The sequence below is a fragment of the Stylophora pistillata genome, chromosome 1 (assembly GCF_964205215.1).
Source record: "Stylophora pistillata chromosome 1, jaStyPist1.2, whole genome shotgun sequence".
Classification (NCBI taxonomy): domain Eukaryota; kingdom Metazoa; phylum Cnidaria; class Anthozoa; order Scleractinia; family Pocilloporidae; genus Stylophora; species Stylophora pistillata.
This window is the reverse complement of record NC_142519.1, coordinates 17,962,903-17,975,749: the sequence shown is the minus strand read 5'-3', so window position 1 is coordinate 17,975,749 and position 12,847 is coordinate 17,962,903. Positions and strand designations below refer to the sequence as shown.

General features: G+C 37.8%; 1 protein-coding gene across 1 annotated transcript in view; it reads right to left on the bottom strand.

Annotated features, from left to right (window-relative positions):
* The window catches only part of LOC111321288 (uncharacterized), a 17,609-nt gene extending 4,762 nt beyond the window's left edge, over positions 1-12,847 (bottom strand). The window contains exons 1-12 of the mRNA XM_088732377.1: positions 12,284-12,847; positions 11,923-12,120; positions 10,605-10,848; positions 9,836-9,969; positions 8,598-8,856; positions 7,461-7,685; positions 5,766-5,954; positions 4,732-5,159; positions 3,994-4,173; positions 2,434-2,686; positions 1,866-1,879; positions 391-649 (exon numbers count right to left, since the gene is read on the bottom strand). Of these exons, the coding sequence (XP_088588503.1) occupies positions 391-649; positions 1,866-1,879; positions 2,434-2,686; positions 3,994-4,173; positions 4,732-5,159; positions 5,766-5,954; positions 7,461-7,685; positions 8,598-8,856; positions 9,836-9,969; positions 10,605-10,848; positions 11,923-12,120; positions 12,284-12,700 (2,800 nt within the window). The 5' untranslated portion in view covers positions 12,701-12,847. The remainder of the gene's footprint in view (positions 1-390; positions 650-1,865; positions 1,880-2,433; positions 2,687-3,993; positions 4,174-4,731; positions 5,160-5,765; positions 5,955-7,460; positions 7,686-8,597; positions 8,857-9,835; positions 9,970-10,604; positions 10,849-11,922; positions 12,121-12,283) is intronic.

Genomic DNA, 12,847 nt, shown 5'->3' with positions numbered 1-12,847 from the left:
GAAGACCCCATGCCTGTGATGAAATTTGGCCAAAAGAAGCGAAGTGCCCTAGGTTAAAAGCGAGATGGTTGAAGGGCACCATATCCAGTTCATGGTTAAATTCCATTTATCTCTTTTCTTAACGCAAATCGATAGTCTGTTGTTAGTCAAATAGGCTTCCGGACATAAGTTAGGGTTAGGGACTAGGTGATCTAGGTGATCTAGGTGATCAAAACAAAATAGTCTTCAATTTTATTAATTCGATGTTATACCTAGAAGCGAAGAGAATTCTCATGATCGTCAGAATTAAAGAATTTCAGTCTGTTCGGACTTTTCAAATTCAACTTTGATCCCTTAAGCCATATTCGTCACATTTCCATGGCCATGGCCTGAAAGTGACTGAAGATGTACCTGTGTTTTCGGAGTGTCCCTTCTTTCCGTGTATTTCCCACATTATACCAGACACCGCTTGCAATATTTCCTTATTATCTGAACTCTGCAGACTTTGCAGCGACGACATGGTGTCCCTGTCAGTTCTAATTATTTCCTTGTTCGTCTTGTCGAACGACAACATGTACAGCGCTTTGGTTGCCGCCACTTGCTCTTCCTTGTGTTCCTTGGGACCTCGTAACATGGAGACCAGCATGGGAATACCTCCATGCTGGCCGATCTAGCAAACGCATCAAAAAAAACAAAACACCAGAGTATTATAGACGAGAAAATTTATGGGAAAATTCATAACTTGACGAGAGAATTCCGCTTGAAATTGCACGCGAAAACCGATATCGATTCGTGCGATATCGGTTTTGAAGGGAAATTTAACGCGGAATTCACGAGTCAAGAAATGGATTTTCCGTGAATCGCATTATTTAATAAAAATAAGAAAAAAAAGAAAACAGCATCACTTATAGTTGTGATGCATACGAAGATGCAAAACAATATCACTTACCCTCGTTTTCAATTCTCAATTCCACGCTAAATACCTCGCTTCGTTAAACAATCAGAATGCGAGATCTTATTCAATGATGCGACTCTAATTAAAACATTTCGCAGTTAAGACCTCAACTCAGTTATAAAGAAATATTGGGAAAAAAAATTATCAAGGCCCTTCGTCTATTGAATAATTTGTACAAGTAACAAAAGCTTAAATTATTGAGATTGACCAGCATCTAATTTCTCCTTAAATCATCATCTCTGAATCACAAATGAAGGTCACGTGGACAGAGCTGAATAATGAAATGCTACGTCAGAGGATATGCGGTCAACAACGCGGGCTCAAGTGTCCTAGATCTAAAATTTAGCGAAATTAGCGGAAAATAATAAGAGCTGACCTTTAAAACCGAGGAACTCTGTTTACGTCGAAGGCATTTTTCTATTCCCAGAGGTTTTAAGGAGAAAATTAATTTTTCGAAATTTTTAAGGGGTGTACCAAGTTTTTGGAGGTTGTTCTGTAAAAGAAAAGCGGCAAGGAAAACGACGCCTCGAAGCAACAGAATAGGAAATCAACTATGCGAACGACTCAAAATCCGTGTTTCCGCGGCAAAACCTAGCGCATGCGTATACGTTATTCAGCTCTTTCGGTCACGTGAATAATGGAAACGATCACCAACTAAATAAGTTCTTGATTGTTTAATCTCTTTGTCAGCACCTTAGAAAATGTATAGAGAACAGTGTGGATAATGTGCATACTGATCTTAGGGTGTAATTTGTTAACAAAATTATCGCTTTTCTTCAGAAAGGCTGTTACTAAAATATTTTTAAGTTGTTTCTCAAGTTCGTATGATAAGTTGTAGGGGCTCATCCTGGTCTGACTTTAATTTATCGACTAAAACTGAGCAGAATAAATCTTCGAAAATAAATCGGCGATGGAAATGAATGATACTTACCGTAAAATCACTGACTATTTTTTTAAGAAAATAAAAATGAGAAAGCTCAATTGGTAGAGCGCTGCACTAGTATCGCAGAGGTCAGTGGTTCGAGTCCCGTACAGGCCTGATTTTTTTCAGGTCTGATTTTCGCTATTGCATAAATAGCGCTATCTACTACGAGGATCGTGCATCATACGTATCTAATACCGCAGTTCAAAATATATCAACTTCATATATTCATTGTAGCTCATTTATCACTTTCACGGGTTTATTACGAATCAACTTAACGGCCTGCTCCCAGTTGGCTTCTTAGTTCAATTGGTAGAGCGCTGCACTAGTATCGCAGAGGTCAGTGGTTCGAGTCCCGTACAGGCCTGATTTTTTTCAAGTCTGATTTTCGCTATTGCATAAATAGCGCTATCTACTGCGAGGATCGTGCATCATACGAAAAGCACTATATTAAAATAACTGACGGTAAAAGAAGCAAGTCAAGTAAATCTATACTGTAATGCGCACGATAAGGCTATCACCGACAAACTTTCGCGATGCCTAAAGTCTCCATAAACTATTTTTCCAGACCATTTACCTTCACTAGCCATTATCAGGTGGTTGTTTTTCTCGTCCACCAGGTAAGCCAGGGTAAGAAGAGAAGTCATTCTGTAGACAGGGAACTTTGTTCGAAAAAAGCTCAACAGCGTCTCCACGGCATTACCATCATCGAAATGTTTCTTGAGGCTGATTCGTTTGGAGAGATTGTGAAGCACTCCCAGAACTTCAAATATCAAGCTACCTTTTCTTGAGAAGTTGGAGTCTTTGTCTTCAGCACTGGTCAGAGAAGTCTAAAAATTGCCAAATCTTAGTACTTTTAATCAACAACGGGATTTCCCTCACGAGGAACGAGGGGATGGGAGGGGAGAGTTGGGATAGACTAAGAAAGGCTAAGAAATATTTAAAATAAAACGCAGACACGTGTGGAGAGGGGTGAGGAAGGGTTTTTTTTCGGGCCGAAATTAGCAATTTGAAGCGGGCAATTTACATGACAGTTGTAGACAGCCAAGCTCACAAACAGTCGAAGAATTGTAAATAAGTGCCTCCAACCGGTTTATTAATTTGCATCACACCGAATATAGATGTTGTGATTCAAACTTTTCTCTAGTAAAAATATTTCTAACCACAATGTACATTTGAACCTGTCTTTAGCAGTCACCCACGGGGAATGGCGGAGGAACCGCCACATACAGGTTCAAAGGAATAGTGGTCAACGCAATAAATAATGTCATTTTGTCCTAACTTTACTTAGAATAAAGATAATCTGCAATGCGTTGAGGACATTTGAACTCAAAGTACTAACGCTGATTTTGAGAGATAAACAAGAAATGAATTCGACTTAGAGATTATTCTTAGTTTAATCTGAGCAGTTCCACTTCAATATAGAAGGAAGAAAATACAAATACACCGTTGGTACTCAGTCAGGGTCGACCACGACCGCTGACCACGACCGCTGACCACGACCACTGAATAGAGGTGAAAATTACAGTAGTTAAGGGGACAATTTTCGGGACTTTAACAACCGGCCACCTAATACAGGGTGACCGCCTAATACGGTGCCGCTTAATACGGCTTTGACCGTAGTTTCATTTTGTTTTCCCTTTGCTCCATATCTATTACTATGATCAGGGACAAAATTAGTCTGGTGAAAAAACCTTAAAACCATAATTAAAATTTAAACACGACACAACTTACTTAACCCTTTAACGCCCAATCGACCAACACAACATTTCTTCTTACAATATCAATACAATGTCAAGCAGACAAGTCACGAGGATAAATATATCTTATTAGATGGCTTGTTGTGTAGTATCGCTGGGTATTTTTACGATTGCGCCGTATTTTGACGAGCCGTAGGTCGAGTCAAAATACAAACAACGAATAAAAATACTCAGCGATACTACTCAACAAAACGCCTAATAAGAGATTTATTATCCAACAACGCCCAATTGTTATTTCAGGACGGGCGAATTTCGCGGATATTTCTGGAGTACAAATATCGCGTGATATTAGTTGTACTCTACGAAGCACAGTTGGGTAATAAAGAAAAATACTCTTAAGGGGATTATAAGTTGATTCATGTAAGTAAAACTCCTACCGTATGAACTTCAAACTCTGGAGTACACTTCTTCAGCTGTTCTAACAACTCCAAATATTCCCTGATCAGCCCTGCATTCCCACACGCCACACAGAAGGCATCGTGGAAATCAGTAAAGTTCAGAATGGCAACTGCCACTGATAACAGTACTTCGACGGTCCATTTAGCATCCGAATTTCCCTGTGGAAAGGAAGAACACAGAGAAGGTTCTGCCATGCGTGTCGGTTCATAGTGTTCAAAACAAATTTACAAACTTAACAAACTCAAAAGTTTACTAAATATGGTACGCACAAAGAGCTACCTTTCTGTAGCTCGCTATCTCTTACATTTTCCAACATTCTCTTGCCTTAATGGATATAGGGGAAGAAATTGCCCACAAATAACAAATACCCTCATATCTGCCCATTGTTCCGACCAACTTTACTTTTATTTCTGCATGGTTCTCAAGTGGATTTGGCCCCTGGCATTGCCATTTTGAGTCGTAGCTCGTTCGAGGGCGAGAGATTATCGAGACGTTGCATGGAAAAGTTGCCTTCGTTCTAAACAAAATTTACATTTTTCGCTAATAATAGTCTCTTGACAGGAGCCTGGCAGGAGTTTTTACCCGATTTTCTGATTGTATTTCTCCTTAATAATAATATTCAATCTAACATTTGTCTCTCATCCTCACTTTTTTAACAAAAAGTGCATTCCACAAAAGTAGAAAACTCATTAATAGAACCCTTTTACCTATCTTACCTCAGATGGAATCTCATCTTCAGATCTTGCCTTCAAAGCAGTCGCTTTTTTCTTTCTTGTTGCCTTCACATCTTTCTCTACGGGCCCAACCGTTTTTTCTCCTGCTTGCGAAGGCTCCTCGTGATATAAACGACTCCGAAGAATTCTTACTATCTCGGTCAAAAACTCTGGTAAATTTACATCAACCAAGAAGTTCGCAACCAAATGCCTACTTGTTGGGTCGGGTATCTTACCATAAAGTCCAACGAGGCAGTCTGCTTTCCAAAACGCTTCATTTGAAGCCAACTTACCAGATGCAAGATAAGAGTGCAGGCCTCTGATAAGTTTCTCACACTCAGAAAGATACACATAAACATTTCGGTGATTCTTCTTGTAAGACAGAAGTGTCTTGGTGAGATCGTCCTCCTTTGATTTGTGTTTTCCACTTCCTGTCATTAAACGTTGAGGGAGAGTGACAAAAGGAGAGCACTTCACACAAGGAGTAAAATCCGGGATTAGTAGTGTAATTACCCTCACGACGGCGAATCACATATCTCAAGTAATAAGTCTAACATCTATTTTAATTCTCATTTTTCCGCTATTTGTAAAGATGGAGCTTTTTCAACCTTGGTTATGCCATCATCGAATGTCACATGCGTTACACTAAACGTGCACTACTCTCACCCCGTTCTCCCGCCAAAGTAAAAAAAAAAAACAGAAAAATTATAGAAAAAGAAACAGTTTAATTTTATTCCTTTTCCGAGCTAAGGATTAATTCGAATCGTTATAACGATGTTTGCGAACTAAATGGAAGGCAAACAATAATTAGACTGATTAACGTCTTAAGAAGCTGAGATTGCGCGAAAGTCTTTAGGGTGTTCTTACTGAGGAGGGAGAAGGGGGAAGCAAACTTGAGTCGTTAAAGAGGTTAAACTTGAAAATAGCAATTGTCCTTTTTTAACCGCAAATATTTCATATTTATGTCTTTCGTTGTGACAAAAATATTAATATGGGCTCCTTCTAAAAAGTATGTAGACGCCCCTCGCCACACCTACCTTGGGATTTCACTGTCTTGCCAAGTTCCTTTATGAGGTGGCTGGTTCCCGCTTCAAAATTTTCCATCTCCCTATAGTCCATCCACAGCTTGGTGCCCATTATAATGCCCAACCAGCCCCTGGGTTGAAACCGACGTTCCATCATCAATGGGATGATTTGCTTTCGTAACTGATACGCATATTCTGCTTCTAAGAGATTCAGTGAATTTTTATCATGTCAGTTCTTTCACTAGCCAAAGGAAACAGCCAGATTTGTGAAGAGATATTCCGAAACTTAGTTCGATAACCGTTGCTGACGTGGGAACAGAGTTAAAATGCAAGGCAGTTTATCTTGATCACATTAGTAACAAACATTTCTTATTCTAAAAGGAAACTTTTAATTGCATAAGGAGAGTATTCTCTTTGGTTTCTTAGTGTCACTCTTATTACGCTTTCAACCAATCAAATGCGTGATTTTATCATGAGCGTTTTCCTGCACTGATCACATTTTCTTGTTTCTACTTTGAGTTTCCATTGTGTTGACTTTTGCACCTATTCCCCTACGTTCTGATTACCGTGGTTTTGTTTTCAAGACACTATCTAACACGGTCAATCATAAAATAAACAGCACCATATCACCTCATATTTCCTTTCTTCCCTAAGTACATCTTCAATTCGAAGAACGTTATAAACCACTTGTTTCAGTATAAAAGTCCAATTAAGCGGAAAAGGGTCCTTTACGTCGAATTTCGAACATCTTCAAGTCGCAATTTCAAGAACTCCTACAGTATACATGCGTTATTGACCAAGCGTGAGGTCACGATGGCTGGATATTAGCCGAATTCTTTTCCAGTTGCGTTTTTATGGACTGAGACGAAGTCGAGGTGCATAAAAACGCAATAAAAGAACGCGGCTAATATCCAGCCATCTTGACCAAACAGGCCCGGTCAAGAGAGGATTTATTATAAAGCAAAAAAAAATTCGATATATAATAAGAATCAGGAACGACTTGTTTATTTCAAGAGCTGGAAAAGAAATCGAACAGCGATTGTAGCGCAACAAACTCATAAGAGTTGTTTAATGTTTCCTTCGTTCTTCGCTTTTTTTTCGCAATCTTTTTCTTGCAAGGCGGACGATCCCAAGCAGGTAAGAAGGGTCCATCTTGCCTGCTCGGGTTGCCAATCAGAACACAGGATTCGCTTTATATTGCCACGCACGCTGTCGGTTGTATAACAAATATGCGTTATTGGAATTATTCGCTCCTACGAAGGGCTAACGCTCGAAACGTCAACTTTTATAATCGTAACGGTGGCCAATTTACCATTTCAACTTTGTTGATACAATCAAATTATTGGAATTATGTTTAGGAAGATGATGTCAGTACTGGCAAATTTAAAATAATTGAGGCATTTTAGTGAAATAGTCAACAATCAACGTTATTCCTCACAAAAGGGAATTGAGAGGAAATGGGGAGTCATTGTTGGCCTGGTATACGCATTTTTCTGCCGGACGAAACCAAAAATAGTAGTAATGAAAACATCCGTGACGTCCATCTTCTTTTTACTTTCACTTTTGCACTGTCCGCGCGCAATTTCAAGAGAGTGTTCCCGTAGTCTGTCATACTTCAATTGTCATTTTAGATCCATTTTAAAAAGACCTCAGTACATCTATTAGACTTCTACCGCAACATAAAAGTAAAATTTTATCAAGACTTACCAGAACGACAATTCGGGCTTTCAAAATACTTCCGTGATACAGCCATTACGAACACCATGCAATTCTCCACAGCAGATGCCATGCTCTGCAACGTAGATCCTTCAATATTCTCAACATCAATCCACACATTAAATCCTACAGATTTCAGTTCATCCTTCACACGAAGTACGATTTCTTGACAATCCCACTGATAACTTATCATTATGTGCTGATTCTTTGTGGTCACTAAAATAATTGTAATAGTTAGTTCAAAGGTCATATATCAACAAAGACCCTTTGTAAGAAACCATACAGCTTGTGTACTCTTTGGGGTGGATTTAGAACTTGGGATAAAAACCCTAAAATGTCAAAAAGGTTCCTGAGGTATAAAAACGTAGGAAGCAAGAAGAACAACGTAGGATGGAAGGTCAAAAACCTTGAGAAATCCAATCTGAAAATGGCATATGGAACAAGTAAGTGGCATGTTCTTACCAACTTCAAACTATAAGTGAATAGTCACTCGTGTCACTGGTGCCTAGCTATGGTCCGAAAATTAGGGAGGAGCCACAATCTGCATCAAAATTAGTTGGCTCATCGTGTTTGAACGATGCTAATCATGGGTTGAATGACACAACTGTTCATGCCATGCTATAAATTATGGTTGAAACCCCCCTTCCCCATTCAGTGTTGCCTCTCGAATCACCATACAACATTGTTTTTGTTTTTTGTTTTGTTTTTGTTTTTTTTTTTTGTTTTTTTTGGGGGGAGACAAATAGGTTAATATTACAAGGTCAAAGGGTATAAGTTTGAAGTAATGGGGTTTGAAAGGTCAATGTATCAACAATTTTGTCACTGACTGCAGGTTCCCTGGCTTCCTCGCCTAAATCTACCACTGGTAATTAACAAGACTTGACCAATATGTTACAGGCCTACAATGTTATCCTGGCATCATGAACTCTAATTATCTCCACATTAAAGGGCAGTGTCAGTGCATCATTCTAACTTTACCCAAGACATCTTTGATCCTGAATTACTCAGAAAAATCTTAGCTGGACTTGAGAAATTTGAAAAAGAGTAAGCAAGATTTCAGTTCAAAAATGACCTTACAAAGTTTATTTAAGTGTAAATGCAAATTATCAAACTTAATATTCTTATTACCTGATCTTTCTAAATTTCTGTTTTCTGTTTCAATTTCCCAGAGAACACCTTGAGAAGCTTTTGCAACTTTATCATTACAATCCTGAGCAAATCTTTGTAGCATCTTATTGGCTGACGGGAAAGCTTTGATAAGTGCCCTGTTAGTGGCATCAAATGACAACATCCACAAGGCATTAGTCCCTCCTAGCCTCTCATCTAAATCTTCTTTGGATGTCAGGAGCATGTTAAAAATGGCTGGAATTGCTCCATTAAATCCAAACTGGAAATTAATGAAAGTACTGTTACAGTTATTACTGTAATGTTTCTCTGTTTCTCTCATATAACCAAAATTCTAAAATCTGGCTGATCAAGCCTGTGTAGCAGTCCCTTAGAAATTTGGGTGAGATTTGTACAGTTCCTATGTAGGTGGCATACACATGAAGTGGGAGATGCATGAGGTCAAGATGCTCCAAAAACTTTTTAGGGAAACTTGCTCATGCGCACTCCACCCAGTTGCTTCAGGACACCAAATCCTCAGTGCAACAGCTTTGTGCCCTGGGTTATAGACCAGATATCACAAACAATTTGGGGTTTTTAAACACAATATTTTCATTTTTGATGAGAATTATGGTACCTCATTTGCATGAAGCAATTTCCCTTTAAGACCCTTAAAGGTCAACTTAAGAATGCAATAATGAAATTCATACCTTGCTATTTCTTTAGTATAGCACAAACTGAATTATAATTGCTTTTTTATTACACTGAATGAATATAAATGGCTGATAAGAAACTTGCTAAAGGAAGACGAGGTACACTGGAAATAAATCATGAAATCCCGGCAGGTAAGGGAAAAACCAATTGCATTCTAATGGAGCAAAGCAGAGACCATTGTTTTAAAAAAGCAATTCAAATTGTGTGGTAGAGTAGGCAATTTGACCCTAAGGCTCCAGATATCAAATTCACTAACTTATGCTACTTTAATTCACAAGCTGTAATGGCTTGCAGACAACCTCCACAAAAGTGCTTTTGCATGGTTCAATATAGTTTTGCCTAACTTAATTGCTGTGTGAAATAAGAACCTTTTACTATTGCCTTTTTGAACTATCAGGCCTCTCTTCACTCTGTTTGACATCTGTGTAACATTTACAAACTCTTGCTTTGTCTTAAACCACAGTGGGAGAAAACAGATAACAAAGAAGAACAAGAATTGAATTTCAACTGTTATGGAAATGTAAACTCTTAATTCAAATTTATCTTACTTGTCTACTGTTATTTTTATTCACAGCAAGTTTACTAATACCATCAGCTATGGCACTGGCAGAGAAACCCAGATATTCACGTGTACTTGACTTGATGGCCTTATCCAACATGTGAATTATAAATTTGATTGGTTCTGCGAGACAAAATCATTGTTTTGAAAACCAATGTTAACAAGACATGAGTTAAGGATGACTTGCCTGAAGAATGGACAACCACAGCTTCCTCTAAAGGGGCTAATAAGAACTCTAAGTAGGGAGGTTAGTGGCCATACTCTTTGCATTTCTGTGGAACTGTATAGAAGTTATAACTCTACAGCAAAAAGTTCATCAAGATAACTTTCATACCATTTCAAATAGTTTGGGCAAGCTACAAACTGCCAGAAAGATGAGTAAAGGACATAGCGATTAATGATAATTAATGTGGATACCACAAATCTATTTAACTGCTCTACAAAAATTTATTTGACAATAGGATTCAATCATGCACAATAGTATAAAATATACACATACATTTTTGTGACAAGCCTTCTTAAAGCGCATTAGTAACACCTGTCTAAATAGAGTTTTTCAGTTTTTTTTTGGTCAGTTTTTTAGCAATGCAACAGTTAATCCAGGTGACAATTTAAAGGATATTATCCTAAAGTCTGCTAGGTGTCCAGCAGCAGGATGTTTTCACTTTAAATGTTTTAAACCTTCTTCAGAATTATAGACATATACTGTAACTCTATATTGAGCAATTACTTCTAAAAAGACTGTTAGTAATTCTTACCAGCATCTGTCATAACTGCTTCATTATCTTCCTCTTCAACAAGGTATGCAAGGCAAAATAAACTCTTGATGTAAAATGCAATCACAGGAGATTGAAGGAAAGGAAGTAAATGTTGTATCCCATTGCTATCCAGAAAGACTGTCCTGTTTGGGACCTGAATGGCCATGTTGACAAGAGACCCAAGAAGTCTTGACAGTGTTCTACCTCTAGCTGTCCATTTTGATATTGTTTTTGTTTCTGGATCCTGTAAAATGTAAAATGTAAAATCAAAATGTAAACATTGCGATTTGGAATGTTAACTTTATGAAGGTACTACCTGTAATCAACTTCCTGTACTACCTGTAATTAACTTCCCACCCACGAGATTACTGTGTGGTGGATGTCCTCCCCTGGGGTGGGATGGGTGGGTGTTCACAGGGCCCCATTTAAACTAGCTATCTGCTAAACTGGGCTACCCTGTATAAATATTCATAAATACATACAAAACAAAAGTTCTTATCTTGATCTAAAACCAAATTCCTGTAACTAATTTTACAAGGAAATGTTTAGCAGCTAGAGAGGAAATTAATGATTGGAAAGTTGAAAGAATGTAACAATTATACTAGTATAGAAAAACAGTGATTAATAGAAGCTTTTCACAAAATTTTCCATCTTGACATCTTTCATTTAAAAATGTTCTCCTTGTTGAGAGGTCAAAAATATTCTACAATACTCTACTCATGGACTGGTTATAAGGGATATTTATTCAACTATTTTTAAGTCTAATCCACATTTAGTATATGCTAAAACAGTGGATTGCATTGAAGGTGCACTCTGATTGGCTAGTCAAACTCCAAATATCCTTTCCTATTTACCTCCGAGCAACTCGGGAAAAAATGGCCTCCCGGTTTGCATCTGTGACAAGCGAAGAAATCACTCAAATACATTTTTGGTGGTGTATATTATCTCACTGTTTTAGTATACATGTTGTACTTCAATTTTATCCTTGGTTCAAATTTTATTTTCCTTTGTTTCAAACTAATTATCATACATTAACATGACCGAGAACAAAGGAAAATAAAATTTGAACCAAGTATAAAATTGAACTTCACCATATACATGCACTAAAACAACTATTCGTATCATGGTGTTGGTGGTTAGTGGTGGATATTTACCTCGCCACTTTGCGGCTCGGTAAAATATCCCCCACTAACCACTTCCACCTCAGTGAGTAGTTGTTAATTATATAGCAAAGCAAAGCTCTTTCTTCTGTCATGCAAACTGTTTGAACAAATATTAAGTATATCCATCAGCCCTAAATGTAATTGTATTTTTCTACCTCAAATGGAATTATGTCTAGTATACAATCCTTTAAAGCCTCTGTCATCTCCAGAAAGACTGGAATAAGCCCTGTTTGACCAAATTCTATAGCCAGCTTAGGGCAAGAAGTTAAATTCACTGTAAAACCAGCCAATAAATTGAGGACATCTTGAGCATGTTTTAGTTGCTCTGAAACTTTTGTGTCATTCTCAGTTTCCTAAGAAAACAAAGACAGGATCAAAACAATTTTAACATCTTAAAGTAAAAAAAATTGTGTATTAAAAAATAATTGCTAAAAACATGAAATTATAATTATTTTTACATGTTTTTGATACAACAACAACAACAACAACATTATACACTTTCATAATTTTGCTTACTTCATCTTTCTCTCGGTCAAAGCTCGCTAAAGTTGGATAATTCGCTAACAGGGTAGCGTAAATTTCGAATACCATGCGAGGAATGTCTTTCTTTAGCACAAAATCCTCAGACGCTGCTTGAATTTCTTCATTCTCGTCTACAGTGAAGGAAAACTTCAGAAGTTCCACACAACACGTCACAACTTCTTTGCACGCAAGACTTCCCTCAGAAAGGTGTCTTTTTAATTCATCTGTTTTCCTGTCTGCCTCAGTGAAATTTGATGGTGTTTCCATGTCATCGTAATTTGCCTTTTCCTCAGACTGTGTGCCTGAAGCCAGAAGGTTGTCTACGTTGTTCAAGTTTAAAGTTTTGATAGGAGTTTCCAACTTTTGAGGTTCCCCTTTTCTGACTCTATGGCTGGACGCGCCGGTACCCATGGGCAAACATCAAACGAGCTACAATCAATTTTTGGTGGCAGTCTTTCATAGTCTGAAAAATTGATAAACTCAGCTTTAACGTCGTGCTTGGTGGAAATAATATTGATCACTGACCGTGAGTTGATCTTTTTTCATACTAATTACAAG